We start from the raw sequence: 24,629 nt of genomic DNA, 5'->3' as shown, positions 1-24,629 counted from the left end.
AAAAATGAAATTCTCTTTGCCTGCTTTCAACAGCAAGTATATATCTACCCGTAGACATCCATTCAAAATGATTATTTATATGTATATACATACATGCATGGGTGTAGGTGTATGTATTAATATATATACATAGACACATATACACAAACACAAACATAACAGATACACATGCTATATACATTCAAAATGATTGTTTACATCTTTATGTATGGGTGTAGGGCTGTGTGTGCATGTGTATACAGACACCTATACACCTATACATATAAATAATCATTTTGAATGTATATAATGTGCATATGTGTATTATGTATGTGTATATATGTCTATGTACACGTACATACACCTACACCAGGGGTAGGCAACCTTGGCTCTTTTATGACTCGTGGACTTCAATTCTGGGAGTTGAAGTCCACGAGTCATAAAAGAGCCAAGGTTGCCTACCCCTGACCTACACACACACACACACACACACACACACACACACACACAAACATATATATATATGCACCAGAAGGCAAGAAGAAGCAATGGATGGAAACTCAACAAGGAGAGAAGCAACCTGGAATTAAGGAGGAATTTCCTGACAGTGAGAACAACCAGTGGAACAACTTGCCTCCAAGAGGAGATCTGACAGCCAGTTTGTCTGAAATGGTATAGAGTTTTCTGCCTGAGCAGGGGGTTGGACTAGATGACCTCCAAGGTCCCTTCCCGCACTTCACCACTGTCTAGCTGCTGAGTGGCCAAGCCAGCCCATTTCTTAGTTGCACATCCAGAAACCTGATGCTGATGGCCTCCTCCACAGGGGAATCCTTAATCCACAGAGGTGTTTGGCTGTGCCTGTCTTTTCTGATATCAAGAACGATCGTTCTAGTTTTTCCTACGTTTATGCGGCTGTTTTTGTTATACCAGTTCAGCAATCCCTCTAAGAGTAGAATTTAGGGACCAGAAGCGATCCACTCGATCTCTTTCTCTGATGTGGTGAGGAACCATCAGTGAGCATTTGTGAACAACATCAAACCAGCCGTATATCTACTTAAGTCTGTCTGTCCTCTTTCCCTCCCTCATAGATGTCAGTTTGTGGTTTGTTCAAACCTTCTCTGGGTACTCTTAAGATGCCTTTCTGCTCTCTGAACTTGGTTGTTTGCTTGCAGACCTTTTATTACCCAAACTGGGTAACCATCAGTGCTACAAGAGAGGGGGGGGGGTTGTGGACAGGAGGAGGAGGAGAACTCTTGAGGTCTTAGGTTTCCTCAGACTGGCTATTTTCTTGCAGATATTTCATGACCCAACTAGCTAGCGTCATCAGTGGTAGCAGGGAGGTGAGCTTGCAGAGAGGAGGAGGAGGAAGAGAAGGAGGAGAAGGAGGAGGATGAGATGGAGATGGAGGAGGAAATGGACTGTGGGGTCCTTGGTGCTCTCTGAGCCTTGTGGTTTTCTTGCAGGCATTTCATGGCCCAAACTAGGGAACAATATCAGGGCTAGAAGGGAATGGGTTTTAGGGAGGAGGAGGAGGAGGAGGAGGAGATGGAGATGGAGGAGATGGAGGAGGAGGACTGTGGGGTCCTTGGTGCTCTCTGAGCTTGCTTGTTTTCTTGCAGACATTTCATAACCCAATTAGGTAGCATCATTAGTGCTAGAAGGGAGGGGGGGTGGTTTTACAGGGAGGAGGAGGAGATGAAAATGGAGGAGGAGGAGGAGGACTGTGGGGTCCTTGGTGCTCTCTGAGCTGGGTGATTTTCTTGCACATGTTCCTTAACCAGATTTATTTAATTAATTAATTTAATTTAATTTAATAATATTTATATACCGCCCTTCTCCCTGAGGACTCAGGGCGGTTCTCAGGGCGGTATCCCCTAAAGCCAACTGGACTTTCTTGTTTTTCCCCCTTGAAAACGTTTCACTGCTTGTATGAAGAACGGAACTGAAGCTTCTTGGGTGAAAAGTTAAATATTTGCCAGGAAAAAAAAAAGAAAGCCCAGTTGCCTCTCAAAAAAACACCTTTGGGACAGCCATGAGCTGGATGACTGAGAATCTCCATAGACAAACTAGGTAACATCAACCTCTTCCCCCTTTTAGCACTGATGAAGTTACCCAGTTGGCTCGTGAAACGTCTGCAAGAAAACCGCCAGGCTAAGCTGCTTAAATTAATGTAGGAATCCAAAGATCCTAGCTCTCAGGAAGGGGATAAGATTTCAACCCCCCCATCCCAATTTGGGGCTCAGTATCATTTCAGTGGTGCTGACCATGTTTTCTCTTGCGTTCGTCAGGAGAGATCTTACACACAACACATTCTGACCTCTTTATCAAAAAAAGTCAGGTAACAGAATAACAGAGCTGGAAGGGGACCTTCAAGGTCATCTAGTCCAACCCTCTGCTCTGGCAGCAAACCCTATACCATTCTGGACAAATGGCTGTCCAGTCTCTTCTTAAAAACTTCCAGTGTTGGAGCATTCACAGCTTCTGGAGGCAAGTCGTTCCACTGGTTAATTGTTCTCACTGTCAGCAAATTTCCACTTAATTCTAGGTTGCTTCTCTCCTTGATGAGTTTTCATCTGTTACTTCTTGTCCTGAAAGACGGTCATAAGTCACATTTTTCAGGGCCGTTGTAAATTTGAACGGTCACTAAATATTCTGCTATAAATCACAGACTACCTGTAGGTTTTTTTTGCAGACGTCTCATGACCCAACAACGTATCATCAGTGCTACAAGGCTGAGTAGGGAATGAAAGTCTTCAGGAAAACAACCAGGCTCAGAGAAAGTTGAAATCCACCCATCTTAAAGAGACCAAGGCTGGAAACACTGAGATTGTGGATCCAGTTCCCCATTTAGCCATCAGAATCGGAATAGAGCTGGACCGTGGAGGTCTTCTAGTCCAGCCCCCTGTTCAAGCAGGAGACCCCCTGCCATTTCAGACAAATGGCTGCCCAGTCTTTTCTTAAAGGTGTGGGGAGCACCCACAACGTATGAAGGCAAGCTGTACCACTGGTTGACTGTCCTCACTGTTAGGAAGTTTCTCCTTAATCCCAGGTTGCTTCTCTCTTTGATTAGTTTCCATCCGTTGCTTCTTGTCCTGACTTCTGGTGCTTTGGAGAATAGGTTGACCCCTCCTCTTCTTTGGGGCAGCCCCTGAAGTACTGGAATACTGCTATCATCTCCCCCCCACCGGTCCTTCTTTTGTCTACACTGGATTGGATTACTTAAGATTAGATTAGTTAGATTGGATGGCCTTCAAGACTGCTTCCAATTGTAATGTTTATCTTCACACACACTCTCTCCAGATCCAGGTTTGTAGGGCAGGGCCATTAGCTAGCCACAAAGAGAAGAGTCCAGTTCTGTCCATAGTTGCATCCATCCTAGCTGGCCAAGCTGAATAAATAAATGAAGCCCCCCCCCATTGGATTCAACTAGCAATGAATGCAAGACAGGGTTGCTATAACCAAGGTCTCTGGTAGAAGCTTTGCAGCCCCCATTTGCAAAGGGGGCTTCCTCTTCTTTGTGGCAGCCCCTGAAGTACTGGAATAATCATGTCACCCCTCGTCCTTCTTTTGTCTAAACTGACTAGTTTGATTAGTTTGATTAGTCTCTTCTTAAAAACCTCCAGTGATGGAGCACCCACAACTTCTGGAGGCAGGTTGTTCCACTGGTTAATTGTTCTAACTGTCAGGAAGTTTCCATTTAAGTTGCTTCTCTCTTTGATCAGTTTCCATCTGTTGCTTCTTGTCCTGACTTCAGGTGCTTTGAAAAATAGGTGGGACCCCCCCTTTTCTTTGGGACAGCCCCTGAGATATTGCAAGGCTGCTATCCTGTCACCCCTCGTCCTTCTCTTCATTAAACTGGACATTCCCGATTCCAGCAACCGTTCCTTCTATGTTTTAGCCTCCGGTCCCCTGATCCTCTTTGTTGCTCTTCTCTGCCCTCTTTCCAGAGTCTCACCATCTTTTTTACATCATGGTGACCACAACTGATTAAGCAAAGACATGATAGATTTCTTTCTCTCTGAACTGGCCAGTTCCTGAGACTGACCATGATTCCTTTTTAGGAGAGGCCCCCAACCTTTGGGGCAGCAGGGACCCCCGGTTCTGTGGACAGAGGTTTTTCCACGGACTGGAGGCTGTGAGGTTTTGTCTGCTGCCTGCACCCCACGGATGGGGCTTTGCTGGTTTGTGCGGACCGGTTGCTGGCCTGCCGTGGCCCGGTGCCGGTCCACGGACCAGGGTTTGGAGACCCCTGCTTTAAAGGACAAGGGTCTTGAGTAGATTGCAGGGCTGGTTACAGACGTGCAACTCTTCCTAAGTGAAGGGAAGCTGGGAAATGGCTAAGCTGGAAAACAGACGTTTCCTGGTACCAAAGACCTTCCGGTGATAACGCGGTTATATCCAGGAAAGGGGGAAGGAGGGACCTCCAGCCACATCCTCTGCTGGGGGAATTGAGTGAAGCATTATGGGAACTGGGGTCTTTTTTTTTGAGGGGGGGAGGGGGGGGGTAAGTGCAGGAAAAGGCCCCAACTTTAGGTCTTCCAGTTTTCCAAACCTGGACGTTGACAGGTAATCCTTGACTTGCGACGACAGTTGAGCCCCAAATTTTTGTTGCTAAGTGAAATGTTTGTCAAGTGAGTTTTCGCCCCGTTTTACAACCTGTCTTGCCGCAGTTCTTAAGCGAATCACTACGGTTGTTAAATTAGCAGCACGGTTGTTAAAGCAGATCTGGCTCCCCCATTGATGCTGCTTCTCGGAAGGTCACCCGAGGGGATCACGTGACCCCAGGACACTGCAACCGTCATAAATGTGAGTCAGTTGCCCAGCGTCTGAATTTTGATCATGTGACCCTGGAGTGACGGTCGCAAATGTGAAAAACGGCCATAAGTCACTTTTTTTTAGCGCTGCTGTAACTTCAAACCGCCACTAAATGAACTCTTGTAACTTGAGGACTACCTGCATGGCTAAGCAAGACACATTAAGTGAGTGTTTTGCCCCGGTTTACGACCTTCCTTGCCACTGCCGTTAAGCGAATCGCTGCTCTTGCTAAGTTAGTTGTTAAGTGAAGCCAGCTTCATCATTGCCTTGGCTGGTCAGAAGGCCGCAAAAGGGGATCACGTGACACACACCCCCTCGGGCACTCTGCAACCGTCGTAAGTACATGTCAGTTGCCAAGCCTCTGAATTTTGATCACGTGACCATTGGGATGCTGCGAGGGTCGTAAATGTGAAAAACGCTCACAAATCACTTTGTCCGGCGCCGTTGCAACTTCGAACAAAGCAAATCCAGAGCTTGTTCCAATTTGCAACGTAATTTGGTTTTTTTTACATACAAGGTGAGGAAAGATGCAGGCAGCGGCGCATGGAAAAGATTGTGTGTCTCGTTGGGTTGTGTTGTGTTTTCAGCCTCCGGGGCCCGTAGACAAGCACCTTTCTCTTTCCCCCTCTTGTCTCTTGCAATCAGCTCAAGAAAGCCCTGCTTGCCTGGGCAGATCCCTTTTTGATCTGGGAACGTCTGCAGGATCAAGGCAAATTGCTGGAGGCTTTGTTCCTCCCCCTCCCCTCCCTTCCCCAAAACACACAAGGGCTCACTTCCTACTTCCCTTTTGCCTGGCCTTTGTGACAAGGGGGTTTGTGCTTTACGGCAAGATGGCGAGGGAGGAGACAGAGAGGTCCTCGGGTTGGGGAGGGGTGTCCCCCTTTAAAATAATCCACTGGACGTTTGTTTTTTTGGGGGGGGGTCAGTTGAATTAAGCCCCTTTAACTTTCCCAGGAGGTTGCAGCGTTTGCCAATACGCGTTAACTGTAGCGACCTTAAGATGAGTGGACTTCAACTCCCAGAATTCCTCAGCCAGCATGGAGTTGAGGCCCACCCAACTTATAGCTGCTAAGTTTGAAAAATACTGTACTGACTTTAATGCTGACTAATCTCCAAGTATCGGATATATGTCCTAGTTGGGAATTCCCTAGCCAGCATGCTTGAAGATGAGTGGACTTCAACTCCCAGAATTCCTCAGCCACCCATATGTTGAAGCCAACATACCTTAAAGTGGCCAAAGGTTGGAAACACTAGTCTAAATAGGCCAGCATCAAGGAGATTTTGCTGAAGAGTTAAAGCCCACCCATGTTAAAAGATGCTGGCTGGGGGATTCTGGGAGTTGAAATCCACACATAATAAAGCACGCTGGCTGGGGAATTCTGGGATTGGAAGTCCATCCCTCTTAAAGCACGCTGGCTGGGGAATTCTGGGAGTTGACGTCCAGCCATCTTCAAGCATGGCTGGCTGGGGAATTCTGGGAGTCTAAATTTGACTCAACTTGCAAAAAACTCTCAAAATGGGAACGCTGCCACTGTGGGGTCAATGCTCTTAAATTGGGATCAACGAAAATGGCAGATCTTTGTCGTGTTGTGTATCAATGGGTGAAATTTGGGTTTGGCTCAAGGTTGTCTTCCTGGGAAACCTCTCCTGCAGGTGAAGATGAAGCAAGAGAAGAACGCCAGCAGGACGATGAAGAGGGAGGAAGATCTGGTCTTGGTCAACGGGAACTGCAGCGACTCGGACCGTCCCCCCGAGGAGAAAGACCACACGGGTATCTCTGCGCCCTGCAGGCCATCAAGGGTTGGGGCAGCCTGCAGCCCCCTCTTTGCCCCTGTGGTCATCGGTCCGGTTCTGGAAGATGGGTGGGCTTGCCTTGGTCTGGAGCAGGGGTAGGCAACCTTGGCTCTTTTATGACTCGTGGACTTCAACTCCCAGAATTCCTGAGCCAGCATGGCTCAGCTTGGAAACTCTCCCTTTCCCCTCAGCATGGCTGGCTCAGGAATTCTGGGAGTTGAAGTCCACGAGTCACAAAAGAGCCGAGGTTGCCTACCCCTGGTCTGGAGGATAAGAGGGGAGTGAAGGGAAGGAAGGAAGGAAGGAGAAAGGGATGGAGGAGGGGAGGAGGAATAAATGGAGGGAGAGGAAGGGAGGAAGGAGAATGGCAGAAGGGAGGATAAAGCGATGGAGGAAGAAAGTAAGAAAAGAAGGGAGAGGGAGAATAAAGAGGAAGGAAGAGGGAGAAGGAAGGAAGGATAAAGGGAAGAAGGAAGGACGGACGGTGGGGAGGAGGAATAAATGAAGAAGGAGGGTAGGAAGGAAGGAGAATGGCAGAGGGGAGGATAAAGCGATGGAGGAAGAAAGGAAAAAAAGAAGGGAGAGATGGATAAAGAGGAAGAAAGGAAGGGGGAGGGGAGAAGGAGGAAGGAAGGAAAGAAGAAATAAAGGAAGAGGGAGGAGAAGGAGGAAGGAAGGAGAAGGGAGGATAAGCATTCCTCTGGTCAGGAATGTTGGAAGATTGCTGCAGAAAGGAAGTCACGGGTGTCAGAATGGCAGGGGTGGCTCTTTGTTGACTGACGATTCCTTTGCACAGATGCCAGCCAGGCGGAAAGTGTGATTTGCCAGATAAAGGAGGAGGAGGAGGAGGAGGAGGAGGAGGAGGAGGCGGATGAGATCCCCAAGCAAGGATGGGAGGTGAGCCAAGGACAGGTGTGCTGTCTAACGCCAGGATGTACCAGTTTGGGAGAACCAGTTTGGACAGCAGGCTAGAGAGCGGGAGATTGTGAGTTCTAGTACTGCCTTGGGGATGAAAGATGGCTGGGCGACTTTGGGCCAATCCCCAGGAGATGGTGAGTTCTAGTCCCGCCTTAGGCACGAAAGACAGCTGGGTGACTTTGGGCCAATCACCAGGAGACGGTGAGTTCTAGTCTTGCGTTAGGCACAAAAGCCATTTGGGTAACATTGGGCGAATCACTGGGAGACGGTGAGTTTTAGTACTGCCTTAGGCATGAAAGCTGGCCGGGTGACTTTGGGCCAATCCCCAGGAGACGGTGAGTTCTAGTCCCGCCTTAGGCACGAAAGCCATTTGGGTGACATTGGGTGAATCACCGGGAGGCGGTGAGTTTTACTACTGCCTTAGGCACCAAAGCTAGCTAGGTGACTTTGGGCCAATCACCAGGAGATGGTGAGTTCTAGTCCCGTGTTAGGTACAAAAGCCTTCTGGGTGACTTTGGCCTAATCAATGGGAGACGGTGAGTTCTAATCCTGCCTTAGTCACAGAAATCCACTACATGACTTTGGGCCTGTCCCCCCCCACCTCTCTCTCTCTCTCTCTCTCTCAGCCCAACCCACCTCACAGGGTCGTTGTGTGGAAAATAATGTGTATCGAATTCCTTTTGACGCCTTGAGTTATTTTTTTGAAAAATAATAGAGACGGGCTTACAAATCAGTAATGAAATGTCTGTATAATTGATCTTTTGGGGAGCACTGGAAACTGCTATTTCCCCGGGAGCGACGTTTTGAGGACTTAATTCTCTCATTTCGGATGAGAGGAAGGATAGAATTTAAGTGAGCCCCTGTTCTCTGGGTTCGGGGGTCCAGGTGCTCGGATCCTAATGCTTTTCTCTCCCCTTGGGGGGGGGTTTCCAGGTCCCGTTGCGAGGAAGCGCTGGATGGGAGAACAGCCTGAGACAGAAACCCGCGCCCCGGATCGTCTTCCAGGCTGGGCCCACCTTGCAGGACAGTAAGCCCAAAGACGACGTGGAAAGCATAGAAGGCTTCAAGGAACGTCACAAAATCAGGGTAGGGGTGGGGGGGGTCCTCCCCTTGTTAAAAAACAAACAAAAAGAAATTCAAACTCATTGTGAGAAACAAAGGAGAAGAATACCCTCGGTCCTCGCATTACAGCAATTCGTTTAGCGACCGTTCAAAATTACAGTGGCGCTGAAAAAGGGGACTTAGGACCGCTTTTCACACTTAGCGACTGTTGCAGCCTCTCTCTCCCCCCCCCCCGTGGTCACGTGATCATAATTCAGACGCTTGGCAACTGACTCATGTTTATGACAGTCACAGGGTCCCCGCGGGGGTCACGTGATTCCCCTCCCCCTTTTGTGACTTTTTGGCAAAAAGCCAATGGGGGAGCCGGATTCACTGAGCCACCGAGTTACTAACTCAGCAACCACACAACGGATCCATTTAACAACCGTAAAAACGGGGGGGGGGAACTCCCTTAACAAGTGACTCGCTTAGCAACATAAATTTTGTGCTTCAGCGTGCTCATAAGTTGAGGATGACGTGTACGCCACATAAGAAAAGAAGATGGGAAAAAATGGAGGAAAAAGTCCTCGTTTTACGACTACTCGCTTAGCAACCGGTTGACGTTGATTTATCTGGGGGGGAGGTACGTGCAAAGTGGATTTGATGTTCCAATGGTCCAAGCCGCGCCCCCCCAATTCAAATGACCCCCATATGGGTGCTTAGCAGCCATATCACCTTCATAGTCATTTGCGGCAGTTTATGACCCCATTTTACGACGGTTTCGCCTAAAACTAAAAATAAATGCCGCTTAATAAACGAGCCCATGGTGAGGAATGGATCCGCTTAACGACTGTGGGACTGGCTTAAGAACTCACGCAAAAAAAAGTCATGAAATTGGGGGTCGATCACGTGACCATCCTTCTTTCCAACCGCCTGTGAATTATGACCCTGATGGGCAGGCTCCACTACGGTTGTATGCTGAGGACTAGCTGTATGAGCGTATATTTATATGCGTATAATTGATAAATCAAGGCTTGTGATTCATGACCTCGATCGAAAACTCTTCTCAGCCTTATCAACGTTTAAAGGGTACAGGTGGTCCTTGCCTTATGTGCACAAGGGAGCCTGAAATTTCTGTTGTTAAGTGAGTTTGCCCCATTTTATGACCTTTCATGCCACCGTTGTTAAGTGAATCACCCTGATTGTTAAGTTAGTAACCTGGTTGTTAAGTGAATCCTGCTTCCCCATGGACTTTGCTTGCCAGAAGATTGCAAACAGGGATCATGGTGACCCGGGGAAGGGTGGGCACTGCGACCGTCATAAATATGAGTCAGTTGCCACGTGTCTGAATTTTGATCATGTGACCACGGGGATGCTGCAACGGTCATGTGAGAAGCTGCCATGAGTCACTTTTCAGTGCGGTGGTAACTTTGGTCACTAAACGAATGATTGTAAGTCGAGGATTTTAACTCCCCAGAAATTTTTTACCTGTTGCCACCTGGTGGGGAGAACACTGCCCCCTGTTGGTCCTTGGTCCTACTTGGTGAGGGCAGGCTGAATTATGAATCTGCCAACCCATCACACTAGTCCTCAAGGGCAGGGATCTCCAACCCTTGGCAACTTTAAGCCTTGCAGACTCCCAACTCCCCAGAATTCCCCAGCCAGCCAGCAATACTTTGGGCCAGTCACCAGGAGACCGTGAGTTCTAGTTCTGTCTTAGGCACGAAAGCCGGTTGGGTGACTTTGGGCCAATCACCAGGAGACGGTGAGTTCTAGTCCCATCTTAGTCATGAAAGCCGGCTGGGTGACTTTGGACCAATCACCAGGAGACGGTGAGTTCTAGTCCTACCTCAGGCATGAAAGCCCGCTGGGTGACTTTGGGCCAATCACCAGGAGACGGTGAGTTCTAGTCCCATCTTAGTCATGAAAGCCGGCTAGGTGACTTTGGGCCAATCACCAGGAGACGGTGAGTTCTAGTCCCATCTTAGTCATGAAAGCCGGCTAGGTGACTTTGGGCCAATCACCAGGAGACGGTGAGTTCTAGTCCCATCTTAGTCATGAAAGCCGGCTGGGTGACGGCCAATCACCTGGAGACAGTGAGTTCTAGCCCTACCTCAGGCATGAAAGCCCGCTGGGTGACTTTGGGCCAATCATCAGGAGACGGTGAAGTCTAGTCCTGCCTTAGACATGAAACCCAGCTGGGTGACTTTGGGTCAGTTGCCAGGAGACGGTGAGTTCTAGTTCTAGCGTGGCTGGCTGGGGAATTCTGGGAGTTGATGTCCGCAAGGCGTAAAGTTGCAATGGTTGGAGACCCCTGCTTAGGAGGAGATTAGAGGGTCCCTTTGCAGGCTCTCTGCAAGGACGGTCTTGTTTTTTGATCGAGGCGCCCTCCTTCCGTCTCTGTCACGCCTCTCCTGCGAGGTGGACTCATTTTTTCCCCTTCCTTTCCAGCACTCCAAGAGGCTTTCTAGATGTATCCAGAAAAACTACTCCGAGGAGGAGATTTCCAAGCAGAAGGAGAACACCCAGGTCCCGAACGGCTATGAATACCGAACACTGAGAAAGATGGAAGAATATCAGGTTTGAGCTGGGCTTCAGGAGTGAATTTAACCGTCGTTAAAGGAGATACGCCCCGTTGTTGTTGGCAGAAACGAGCGGCCTCCAAAACAGTTTCAAGAGTTTAAGTTTTAACCAAAAATCTACCCCTTGTCCAGATAGTCCTTCTTATGATGACAGTTGAGAGCAAACTTTGTGTTGTCGAGGCACACGTTCAATGCGTTTTGGCCCCCCCTTTTATGACCTTTCTCGCCCCATTTGCTAAAGGAAACCCTGCCGTCGTTAAGTGAGTCACACGGTTGTTATGTGAATCTGGCTCCCCCACTGACTTGGCTTGTCGGAAGGTCGTGAAAGGGGATCACGTGACTCTGAGATACGGCAACCGTCAGTTGCCAAGCCTCTGAATTTGGATCACGTGAGCACAGGGAAGGCTGCAAATTAAAATTAAATAAAAATTTTAAAATGTACGTTGCCAAGTGAGACGTCCGTTAAGTGAGTTTTGCCTCATTTTACAACTTGGCTTGCCACGGTTGTTAAACGAATCGCTGCAGTTCTTAAATTAGTGAAGCGGTCGTTAAGCGAATCCGTCTTCCCCCCTTGAGTTTGCTTGGCAGAAGGTCGCAAAAGTGGATGACGTGACCCCCCCCGCCGGGGATGCTGCAAACCGTCATAACTACATGCCGGTTGCCAAGTGCCTGAAATCTGATCACACGATGAGGGGGATGCGGCAATGTTCGTACAGTTGCAAGAAAAAGTATGTGAACCCTTTGGGATTACGTGGAGTTTTGCATGAATTGGCCATAAAATGCGCTCTAAAAGTCATGTAAGTCACAACAACAGAAAAACACAGTCTGCTTAAAATAATACTACACAAACATTAGCTGTTGTCATGTTTTAATTGAACATAAGATGGAAACATTCACAGTGCAGGGTGGAAAAAGTATGTGAACCCCTAGCCCACAGGTCTGCAACCCGCGGCTCCGGAGCCGCATGCGGCTCTTTCAGCCGTCTCCTGTCCTCTGCCATGTGCAGTCCAAAAAAAAAGTGGGACTAAAAAAGTTCAACCAATCAATTCAAATATGCAGGGTAGGTGCATATCTCGCCTTGTCTCCACTCTTCAGTCAAACCCTGTTCTGCGCATGCGCGCATGTATGCGCATGCGCACACATTTTTTGCGGCTCCCAGTTTTTCCTTTTGTGAGGGAACCGGTTCCGAGTGGCTCTTTCACTGTTTCAGTTTGCTGACCCCTGCCCTAGCCTAATGACTTCTCCAAGAGCTAATTGGAGCCAGGAGTGAGCCAACCTTGACTCCAACTAGTGTGATGATATTGGATGTGTTGCCTACAGCTGTCCTGCCCTTTAAAAACACACACCTGTTTTGGGTTTACTGGTCTCAAGAAGCACTGTCTGATGTGAACCATGCCTCACAGAAAAGAGCTCTCAGAAGACCTACGATCAAGAATTGTTGACTTGCATGAAGCTGGAAAGGGTTACAAAAGTATCTCCAAAAGCCTTGATGTTCATGTGTCCATGGTAAGACAGACTGTCTACAAATGGAGAAAGTTTAGCAGTGTTGCTACTCTCCCTAGGCGTGGTCGTCCTGTAAAAATGACTGCAAGAGCACAGCGCATAATGTTTAATGAGGTAAAGAAGAATCCTAGAGTGTCCGCTAAAGACCTACAGAAATCTCTGGCACATGCTAACATTTTTGTTGACACATCTACAATAAGGAAAACATTAAACAAGAATGGAGTACATGGGAGGACACCACGGAGGAAGCCATTGCTGTCCAAAAAAAATATTGCAGCACGTTTGAAGTTTGCAAAAGAGCACCTGGATGTTCCACAGCACTACTGGCAAAATATACTGTGGACAGATGAAACCAAAATTGAGTTGTTTGGGAAAAACACACAACACTATGTGTGGAGAAAAAAAGGCACAGCACACCAACATCAAAACCTCATCCCCACTGTAAAACATGGCGGAGGGAGCATCATGGTTTGGGGTTGCTTTGCTGCCTCAGGGCCTGGACGGATTGTTGTCATTGATGGGAAAATGAATTCCAGAGTTTATCAGGACATTTTGCAGGAAAACGTATGACCATCTGTCCGCCAACTGAAGCTCCGCAGAGGATGGGTGATGCAACAGGACAATGACCCAAAGCATACAAGTAATTCAACAAAACAGTGGCTTCAACAGAACAGAATACGCCTTCTGGAGTGGCCCAGTCAGAGTCCTGACCTCAACCCGATTGAAATGCTGTGGCATGACCTTAAGAGAGCGATTCACACCAGACATCCCAAGAATATTGCTACACTGAAACAGTTTTGTGCAGAGGAGTGGTCCAAAAGTACTCCAGATCGTTGTGCAGGTCTGATCTGCAACTACAGGAAACGTTTGGTTGAGGTTATTGCTGCCAAAGGAGGGTCAACCAGTTATTAAGTCCAAAGGTTCACATACTTTTTCCACCCTGCACTGTGAATGTTTATTTATTTATTTATTTAGTTACATTTATATACCGCCCTATTCCCTGAGGACTCAGGGCGGTTTACAGGGAATTAAAAATCCAAAATACAAAAGTTAAGAACCAAATTAAAAATATTAAATTGACCCTGTACTCAATTAAAAAGAACCCCAATTAAAAATTTCTCCTCAGCCTGGGCCCGAGAGCTCGAAGAGCCAGGTCTTCAGGCCCCGGCGGAATGATCGGAGGTCGGGGGCAGTCCTCAGCTCCACCGGCAGCTGGTTCCAGAGGGCAGGCGCCCCCACCGAGAAGGCCCTATCCCTGGGTGTCACCCGCCGGCAATCTCTTGTTTCCATCTTATGATCAATTAAAACATGACAACAGCTAATGTTTGTGTAGTATTATTTTAAGCAGACTGTGTTTTTCTATTGTTGTGACTTACATGACGTTTAGAGCGCATTTTATGGCCAATTCATGCAAAACTCCACGTAATCCCAAAGGGTTCACATACTTTTTCTTGCAACTGTAAGTGTGAAAAATGCTCACAAGTCCCTTTTTCCAGTGCCGTGGTAACTTTGAGTGGTCATTGTCGTAAGTCGAGGACTACCTGTGAATGAATAAGCAATCCTGAACATCCAGTTGAAAAATGTAGAACTCTGATCTGGATCCTGATGTAGCGCTGTTCCAGGAGTAGGCAACCTTGGCTCTTTTGTGACTTGTGGACTTCAACTCCCAGAATTCCTGAGTCAGCATGAGGGAACTATGGCTCCTTCATGACTCGTGGACTTCAACTCCCAGAATTCCTGAGCCAGCATGGCTCAGCTTGGAAACCTCTCCCTTTCCCCTCAGCATGGCTGGCTCAGGAATTCTGGGAGTTGAAGTCCACGAGTCATAAAAGAGCCAGGGTTGCCTACCCCTGAACTAATGCTTGTGTGTTCGCTTCCTCGAGTTATTTGTAAAAATAACAAAGGAGGGAACGAAATAAAATAAATAACCAATGAAATTAATGAATAAGTACCACAAGGAATAACAAGAGAAATATTACCTGAAGAATAGCAAAATAAATAACCAAAAGAATAACAAAATAAATAATAAATAAAACAAATGACTTGATGCTGCCTCCTGGCCTGTGGCTCCTGGCAAGGCTGCACCTGGAAAACAAATAGTCCAGTCCTTACTCACCACCTTCTTGAACTCGCCAGTTTGCTTCTTTTAGTCACTTGAGTAAATTTATATCCCGCTTATCACCCTGCCCAGTGACTCCGTTCGGAAGAGCAGCTGTGGGGCTGCCCCCTAACCCCAACTGACCTCTGTTCTTCATCGTTCCCCTTCTTTCTGTTTTGATTTGCAGGACGGAAAGGGCTTTGGGTGTGGAGAGCTGGTCTGGGGGAAGATCAAAGGTTTTTCTTGGTGGCCGGCCATCGTGGTGTCCTGGAAGACCACCTCCAACCGCCAGGCGGCCCCCGGCATGCGCTGGGTGAAATGGTTTGGGGACGGAAAGTTTTCGGAGGTGAGGGGCGTGGAAGGGGGGGGGTGGGCTGGTTGAGAAGAGGGTCAGCGGCCTGGCTGTCTCCTCGGACTAATCTACCATTTTCTTAGCCGTCGTTTGTGTGGAATAGAAAGTCAACTAGCTGGGTTCGGATATTTTAAAGCAGGGGTCTTCAAAACATGGCCCTTTGATGACTTGTGGACTTCAACTCCCAGAATTCCTCAGCGTGCCTGGCTGAGGAATTCTGGGAGTTGAAGTCCACAAGTCATCAAAGGGCCAAGTTTGAAGACCCTTGGTCTAGGTGACCAGCTCAAGAAAGCGAAACCAAACCGAATTATGCGAAACAAAAAAAAACATTTTTGAGTTTGCAAATAAACGAGGAAGATGGCTGCCCTGCAAATTAAGAAAGGAAAGAGAAAAAGGGAATATCTGTGAAGGTGACAACGTGATAACGGATAACGATCTTATTAAAAAGTCCTATTACAACTCTTGCCCTTGACTTTTCCAAATGCATAAACAAACCCAACAAAAACCAGCTGTTGCCTACAACAGGGGGTCTTCAAACCTGGCCCTTTGATGACTTGTGGACTTCAACTCCCAGAATCCCTCAGCCGAGGAATTCTGGGACTTGAAGTCCACAAGTCATCAAAGGGCCAGGTTTGAAGACCCCGTGCTTTAACCCATCTCAGAAATGCGGGGGAAATTCACAAGTTGATCCCTATTCAGGAGAAGACCACCTGGTTGAGCCTCTTGTTTCTCCAGGTAGAGAGGCCACCAGGTTGATCCTAGATTTAGGGAGTTCAGGATGTTGCCCTGGGGGGGGGCGTCTTTTCCGGGACGGCGGGGATAAAGGGATGAAGATTGACTAGCCCTTGTCTCCTTGTTGCAGATCTCCGCTGAAAAACTGGTAGGGCTGGTGAACTTCCAGGACCATTTTAACCCCACCACATTTCAGAAGTTGGTGTCCTACCGACAATCCATCCTCCATGTTTTGGAGGTGAGAAGGGGGTGGGTGTAAAGGTGGCTTAGCAGAGGAGATGGTGGCTTAGCATGGGGACGACGGGCGGTGCCCATCGGGGGCACAGAGTGGGTGGTTGTAAGCCTGTTGACACCAATGTACGTAGCGTCTGTAGGGTCATTGATGCACCATTGTTTTCTGGCAGGCGTTTCATGACCCAACTAGGGAATATCATCAGTGCTGGACAGGGGTGGAATATGTAAAATGTAGGGGGAGGGGGGGAGTAGGAGGAGGAAGAGGAGGAGGAGGATAGGGACCCTGGTGATCACTATGCTGGTGGTTTTCTTACAGACATTTCATGACCCAACCAGATAATAGGTGGAAAATAAGAGGAGGAAAAAGTATTAGGCCTCCTTGCCCCCTTTTGTTATTTGTAAAAATAACAAAAGGCAGGATGCAAATGAATAATTTTTTTTAAAAAAAATCCACTCTTACCAAGGTGGACAGGGCAAGTCACTAGTGTATAAACAGGGAGCATAGCACGTTCCCTTCTAGCACTGATGCGGTTATCTAGTTGGGTCATGAAACGTCTGCACGAGAGCAAGAGAGCACCAATGACCCCACAGTGCCCCCCCCCCGCTCCTCCTCCTCCTTGCAAACCCCCCCTCCCTTCTAACACTGATGATGTTCTCTAGTTGGGTCACGAAACGTCTGCAAGAAAACCACCCAGCTCAGAGAGCACCAAGGACCCCACAGTCCTCCTCCTCCTCCCTTCTAGCATGGTTTCCCAGTTGCATGACCCCCCCCAGCTCAGAGAGCAGCAAAGCCCCCATAGTTCTTCTCCTCCTTCTCCTTCTCCTCCTCTCTGCACTCCCTTCCAGCACTAATGATGTTCCCTAGTTGGGTCATGAAACGTCTGCAAGAACCTTTGCAAAACCCACCCAGCTCAGAGAGCACCAAGGACCCCATAGTCGTCCTCCTCCCTTCTAGCATGACGTTCCCTAGTTGGGTCACGAAACGTCTGCCGGAAAACAACCACACTCCAAGGACCCCACAGTTCAACCCAAAGCTACAGATAACGCTGAATGGCCGTAGCAAAATTGCCCTTGGGCGGACGTTCCTTCCTCTTAATTTATTGACCCATTTTTGCGAGGTTTTTGTGCACGTCGCCAAATCCAAACCCACTCCAGGTGGGCCGCATAGCGGCACTTCAAAACCCATCCTTGCTGCCACCTCTGCTAAAAAAAACAACACCCCAATGACTGGGACCCTTGTCTGGGTGGGATTTGGGCAGATCCACTCAAGACTCTTTGCGCGGTAAATGGGCCTTTCCTCCAGCTTTGAGCCCCCGGCCCCAATCCTCTGTGGTCAAAATTCTTGTGACGGCAGGTTGCCAGCAGCCGTGCTGGGAAGACTTTCTCCAGCGTCCCCGGGGAGTCCCTGGACGAGAAGCTGAAGCCGATGCTGGATTGGGCCACCCAGGGATTCCACCCCATGGGAGAGAAGGGCCTCCGGCCCCCCAAGACTTCGGGTAAGACCTCCACCCTGCCCGGGCTTCACCAGCAAAGGGCAGCGGGATTGTTCGCTGTGACCGCTCGGCGACGTTGCTGATCTGCTCCTGGGCTCAGCTGGGGTGTGGGCTGTGCGCTGCGTCCTCCAGGGCCTTTTGGGAATTGATGATTGATTCTGGGAATTGGGAATTGATTATAGGCAATTGTGAGTGCCAGGAATTGATGCTAGCTGATTATACGACTATCAGCAATAATGGGAATTGATTGTAGGCGATTATATGATGAGAAGTGAAACTGGGAGCAGATTGGAGGCCATCGTGAGTGCTGGGAATTGATGCTAGGTGATTATACGGTTATATAGGCAATAATGGGAATTGATTATAGGTGATTATAAAAAAGGTGATATTGGGAATTGATTCTAGGCCAGGGGTGGGCAACCTTGGCTCTTTTGTGACTCGTGGACTTCAACTCCCAGAATTCCTGAGCCAGCATGGGGGAACTATGGCCATGGCTTGTGGAATTCCTGAGCCAGCATGGGGGAACTATGGCCATGGCTTGTGGAATTCCTCAGCCAGCATGGGGGAACTATGGCTCCTTCACGACTGGTGGACGTCAAGTCCCAGAATTCCTGAGCCAGCACGGGAGAACTATGGGAATTGATTCTAGGCCAGGGGTGGGCAACCTTGGCTCTTTTGTGACTCGTGGACTTCAACTCCCAGAATTCCTGAGCCAGCATGGGGGAACTATGGCCATGGCTTGTGGAATTCCTCAGCCAGCATGGGGGAACTATGGCCATGGCTTGTGTAATTCCTCAGCCAGCATGGGGGAACTATGGCTCCTTCACGACTGGTGGACGTCAAGTCTCAGAATTCCTGAGCCAGCACGGGAGAACTATGGGAATTGATTCTAGGCCAGGGGTGGGCAACCTTGGCTCTTTTGTGACTCGTGGACTTCAACTCCCAGAATTCCTGAGCCAGCATGGGGGAACTATGGCCATGGCTTGTGGAATTCCTCAGCCAGCATGGGGGAAAACTATGGCCCCTTCATGACTGGTGGACTTCAACTCCCAGAATTCCTGAGCCAGCATGGCTCAGCTTGGAAACTCCCTTTCCCCTCAGCATAGCTGGCTCAGGAATTCTGGGAGTTGAAGTCCACCAGTCATAAAAGAGCCAAGGTTGCCTACTCCTGGTCTAGGCAATTATAGACACTCAGAATTACAGATAGTCCTCGATTTACAACAGTTCATTTACTGACCGTTCAAAATTTCAGTGGCAACGAAAAAAGTAGCTTGTGATCGTTTTTCACCCTTACAACCGTTGCAGGGTCACATGATCAAAATTCAGACGCTAGGCAGTGGGTTCGTATTTATGACGGCTGTGGTGTCCCAGTGGGGTCACTTTTGATCCCCTTTTGCGACCTTCGGACAAGCGATGTGAACGGGGAAGCCTGATTCACTTAACTGTGTTACTCACTTAACAACCGCAATGATTCATTTAACAACGGTGGCAAGGAAGGTCGTTAAATGGGGCTAAAACTCCCTGAACTGTCCTGTTTAGCAACGGAAAATTTTGGGCTCAATTTTCATTGTAAGTCGAGGACTACCTGCATAGGCGATTATGGGTCTGGGGAATTAATTATAGGTGGTTATATAATTAGAGGTGCTGTTGGGAATTGATTACAGGTGATTATAAGCTCTGGGAATTGATTAGGGTAATTATATGATTATAGGTGATATTGGGAATTGATTATAGGGGATTATACGGTTATAGGTGAAACTGGGAATTGATTGTGGGCGTGTCTGCAGGGCAGAGGGGTCCAAAGAGTCAAGATGGGGTCTGCCACAAGCCCATTTATGCTGGGATCCTTCTAACCTGCAGACCCCCTTCCATAAGCATCAGTTTGCACCTGAAACGTTCGACTTGCACGGATTTGAACTTTCTTGGCGATTGTGGCTTAGGGGTTGGTGGGCTCGAGCTAGTCTGTCTCACCTGCTAACAGCAGAGGTGCCTGTCCCAAATCACGGGGGTGGGGGGAGCATGGGGGGGGGGCTTGCCAGCACTTCCTCATCTCTGCTTTCTCCTTGGGGGAGATTGCCTGGTCTCTGACCTCCGCTGCCTTTTAAATCTCTCTCTCTCATCTCCATCTCCATCTCTCTCTCTCTCTCTCTTTCTCTCTCTCTCTCTCTCTCTCTATTTATTTCTCTCTCATATCTATCTATCTATCTATCTATCTATCTATCTATCTATCTATCTATCTATCTATCTCTATCTCTCATATCTATCTATTTATCTCTCATATCTATCTATCTATCTATCTCTATCTCTCATATCTATCTATCTCTCATATCTATCTACTATCTCTATTTCTCTCATATCTATCTATCTATCTCTCATATCTATATCTATCTATCTATCTGTTTATCTCTCATATCTATATCTATCTATCTATCTATCTATCTCATCTATTTATCTCATATCTATCTATCATCTATCAATCTATCTATCTATCTATCTATCTATCTATCTATCTATCTATCTATCTATCTCTATCTCTGTCATATCTCTCTATTTATCTCTCCTATCTATCTATCTATCTATCTATCTATCTATCTATCTATCTATCTATCTATCTATCTATCTATCTATCTATCTCTATTTATCTCTCTATCTATATTATCTATCTGCAGGGGTTAAAATGGTTCCCACGATCATCATTGAGGACTGCTGCCCCCCAGAGCCGCCCCCCCCACCCAAGCGACCTAAGCCCAATGGATGCAGCGGCGCCAACAGCAAGGAGACGTCGTCGGTGGAGAACCAAACCAGAGGTGTGTGTGTTTGTGTGTGTGTGTCGCTTCAACAGAGACCGTTGGGTGGGGAGAGGCTGGAATGGTGGCCCAGCATCTTTGGGGGAAAGACCCACAGGTTGTACCCAGCGGCTGTGGGGGTTCTTTTAAAGCTGCCCCTTTTGGGGAGGGGGGGACACCCCTTCCCTTGACTGTCTCCCGTCGGTTGTTTACAAAACATGCTTTGTGACCCTTTTTGCAGAAAGGATGGTCTCTGAAGCCAAAAATAACAAAAAGAGCTTGGAAGGTAAGCAGCTTCGTGGGCCTTCAAAGTGTACTCGACTTGCGGCCGTTTGTTTAGCGACCATTCCCAGTTACAACGACACTGAAAAAAGGTGACTTAACTGCTTTGCGCACAACCGTCCCGGCATCCCCGTGGTCACGTGGTCAAAATTTGTACGCTCGGCAAATGGGTCGCATTTATGCCGGTGTCCCGGGATCACGTGATAAATCGAATTTCTCACTAGTAAAGTCCACCGAAAAGCCAGATTCACTTAGCCACCATCTGACTGATTCACTTAACGACGGTGGCGAGGAAGGTCCTAAAATTGAGGCAAAGCGCATTTCACAACCGCCTCACTTTGTAATGCAAATGTTGGGCTCAATTGCAGTCGTAAGTCGAGGACTGCCTGTATCGGGTGGGGTTGGAGGTGGAAATGGCCCTTTCCCAGAGATGTGACCAATCAGAAATTCAGCCACATGTCCGGGTCATTATCCAAGGGCTGACGTGGCTCTTTTGGATGCTGAAGGCCACCTTTCCTGAAGGTGGACATGAACCCGGGTCAATATCTTCCTTGGCATCTGGTCTCAGAAGGATGGATTATCCTCATGCTTTGATAATGAGTTGTTGTTAGCTGTGAAGTCGTGTCCGACCCATCGTGACCCCATGGACAACGTTCCTCCAGGCCTTCCTGTCCTCTACCATCTTCTGGAGTCCCTTTAAGCTCACGCCTACTGCTTCAGTGACTCCATCCAGCCACCTCATTCTCTGTCGTCGCCTTCTTCTCTTGCCCTCCATCTTTCCCAGCATGAGGCTCTTCTCCAGTGAGTCCTTCCTTCTCATTAGGTGGCCAAAGTATTTGAGTTTTAGCTTCAGGATCTGGCCTTCTAAAGAGCAGTCAGGGTTGATCTCCTCTAGGACTGACCAGTTTGATCGCCTTGCAGTCCAAGGGACTCGCAGGAGTCTTCTCCAGCACCAGAGTTCAAAGGCCTCAATTCTTTGGCGCTCAGCCTTTCTTATGGTCCAACTTTCTCTGCCATACTTTGCAACTGGGAAGACCATAGCCTTGACTATACGCACTTTTGTTGACAGGGTGATGTCTCTGCTTTTTAGTGTGCTGTCTAGATTTGCCATGGCTTTCCTCCCCAGGAGCAAGCGTCTTTTAATTTCTTGGCTACAGTCCCCATCTGCGGTGATCTTGGAGCCCAGGAAAATAAAATCTGTCACTACCTCCATTTCTTCCCCATCTATTTGCCATGATCTTGGTTTTCTTAATGTTAAGTTTCAACCCATGTTTTGCACTCTCCTTCTTCACCCGCAACAAGAGGCTCTTTAGTTCTTCTTCACTTTCTGCCATTTGATAATGGGTAGCCTCTAAATCAGGGTCTCTCAAAGCTGGGCCCTTTAAGATGGGTGGACTTCAACTCCCAGAATTGAAGTCCATTCATCTTAAACAGATTCGAGAAGCACTGGTCAGCTGCCTTGAGGAATTCTGGGAGCTGAAGTCCACCCATCTTAAGGAGGCTTAAGAAACACGGGTCTGACCGTTAGCTGGGGAATTCTGGGAGTTGAAGTCCACCAAGCTTAAAAAGGTTCCAGAAGCCCTGAGTCTGGGCAGCTGGCTTAGGAATTCTGGGAACTGAAGTCCCCAGGGCTTAAAGGGGTCCGAGTTTGAAAAATCCTGAACTACACAGTCACCACCTCCTCCTCCTCCTCCAGGTCTGTGTGGTTTTGGGGAGCAGGCAGGTCCCCGATGGGAAAAAAGGGGTGAAGTGTGAGTGTCCCTAAAGGCCTCAGAACCCCAATCCTCCAAAATGACCGAGACAGATTAAGTTCCTTTCCCTCCAGCTGGCGCTAGACATCGGCCAGTGTTGGAGCCCTGGTGGATTCTGGGACTTGAAGTCCAGAACATCTGGAGAGCAGCTAGTGGAGAAGGCTGCCTGTAGGATTGTTTATAGGGGTGTCTATCCTGAACTCTTTTGAACAGACAGCTGCCTGTCCTGTGGGAAGAAGAACCCCGTCACTTTCCACCCGCTGTTCGAAGGGGGACTCTGCCGGACCTGCCAGGTGAGTCCGGGGCTCGGGGCGGGCAAGACTGCGCTTTCACCTGGCATCAGGTAGATCCTTCCGCTTAGCCAAGGCGCGGCTGGGCCGCTTCGCCTTTTGTCACCTGCAGCTCATCTCAATAGGATGCTGATGCTTCCTCAGCGGGAAAATTCTTAAAAGCTCAGGGACTAGCATCTTGCCGCTTGCTTGTTTGTTGTTTCAATCTGCTTCGCTGCCCACCTCAGATAGTGAGGGAAGACTGGTCTGCAGTGCCAGGTGCAAAGCTGGGCAGAAGATGGACGCCACGCTTAGGACACGGGGTGGGGGGCTGTTTGTCTTCTAGGATCGGTTCCTGGAGTTTTTCTACATGTATGACGAAGATGGGTACCAGACCTACTGCACCATCTGCTGTGAAGGAAGCGAGTTACTTCTCTGCGACAGTGCCAGCTGCTTCAGGTGGGCAACTGTTTCCTTCCTTCCTTCCTTCCTTCCTTTTTTCCTTCTTTCCTTCCTTCCTTCCTTCCTTCCTTCCTCTTTTTTTCTCTTTCTTTTTTTCTTCTCTTCCTTCCTCCCTCCCTCCTTCCTTCCATCCATCCATCCATCCTCTTTCTTTCTTTCTTTCTTTCTTTCTTTCTTTCTTTCTTTCTTTCTTTCTTTCTTTCTTTCTTTCTTTCTTTCTTTCTTTCTTTCTTTCTTTCTTTCTTTCTTTCTTTCTTTCTTTCTTCCTCTTTTCTCTTTCTTTTTTTCTCTTTCTTTTTTTCTTTCCTTCCTTCCTTCCTTCCTTCCTTCCTTCCTTCCTTCCTTTTTCTTTCTTTCTCTCTCTCTTTCTTTCTCCCTTTCTTTCTTCTTTCTTCTTTCTTTCTTTCTTTCTTTCTTTCTTTCTTTCTTTCTTTCTTTCTTTCTTTCTTTCTTTCTTTCTTTCTTTCTTTCTTTCTTTCTTTCTTTCTCTTCCATCCATCCAACCTTCCTGTTTCTTTTCTTTTCTTTTCTTTTCTTTTCTTTTCTTCTTTTCTTTTCTTTTCTTTTCTTTTCTTCTTTCCTTTCCTTTCCTTCTGGCAAGCCAAGTCAATGGGTGAACCCAGATCACAACCATGTTACTAACTTGGCCACTGCCGGGACTCACTTAGCAACAGTGGCAAGGAAGGTCGTAAAATGGGGCAAAGCTAACTTAACAGGGGTCTCACTTAGCAGTGGACAATTTGGGTCCCCCACGGTAGCCGTAAGCGGTTGTGCGGTTGGGGCTGTGACGTTTCGGCGGCTCCTAAGGTTCCTCCCGTGCGTTGCAGCTGCTTCTGCGTGGACTGTCTGAACACCTTGGTGGGACGGGGCACGGCGGAAGCTGCCCGGAAGGAAGAGCCTTGGAGCTGCTACGTGTGTCGGCCGCAACAGCGCTACGGCGTCCTGCAGCGACGGCAGGATTGGAACACGCGCCTGAAGGAGTTTTTCACCAGCGAGGAAGGGCAAGAATATGTAAGGAAGGGGATGGAGACATTTTTTGGGGGGCAGGGGCGGGAGACAAGCTCAGCTGCCCCGCTGTTCCCCCCTCCTCCCTGCCAGCTTTTCCAGAAAGTCAACGCACCAGAGCAAAGTCCGTCAAAAAATCCAAGCGGGAAATCGTAAGGGATCGTCTTCGCCCAGCCTCCTGAGGAATAAATCGATTACTTGTTTTAGAGATTTTGTACAACGTCAATCCCCAAAGTGCTTTTTCCAAAGGCAACTAATTGGGCTATTGTTTTTCCTTAAGATGTTTCGCTTCTCATCCTTGAAGCTTCTTCAGTTCTGACTGAATGGCAGAGGATGGAAGGATTTGCGTTCCTTGGCAGTCATCTGGTCATTGGTACTCCTTCTGAGAGCCATTGAGGCCACTTGGGGCTTTCTCTGCAAATGGGTCCGGAGCCTTCGTGGAACCGCTGACAGGGCTGTTTTTAAACGGGTGTGGAATAAACCATTCGCTAAATGAGTGGCTGTAAGTCAAGGACTACCTGAAGGGGCCCTTG

General features: G+C 48.2%; 1 protein-coding gene across 1 annotated transcript in view; it reads left to right on the top strand.

Moving 5' to 3' along the window:
- Positions 1–6,408: 6,408 nt before the first annotated feature.
- DNMT3B (DNA methyltransferase 3 beta) overlaps positions 6,409–24,629 on the top strand; it is a gene marked incomplete at its 5' end in the record, with an annotated part of 51,193 nt that continues 32,972 nt past the window's right edge. Inside the window, 3 exons of the mRNA XM_081323629.1 lie at positions 6,409–6,565; positions 7,385–7,485; positions 8,440–8,592. Of these exons, the coding sequence (XP_081179755.1) occupies positions 6,409–6,565; positions 7,385–7,485; positions 8,440–8,592 (411 nt within the window). The remainder of the gene's footprint in view (positions 6,566–7,384; positions 7,486–8,439; positions 8,593–24,629) is intronic.

The sequence above is a fragment of the Vipera berus genome, assembly GCF_964194415.1.
Source record: "Vipera berus genome assembly, chromosome: 3".
Classification (NCBI taxonomy): domain Eukaryota; kingdom Metazoa; phylum Chordata; class Lepidosauria; order Squamata; family Viperidae; genus Vipera; species Vipera berus.
Note: the sequence above shows the minus strand (reverse complement) of the source record. Positions and strands in the feature narration are given on the sequence as shown.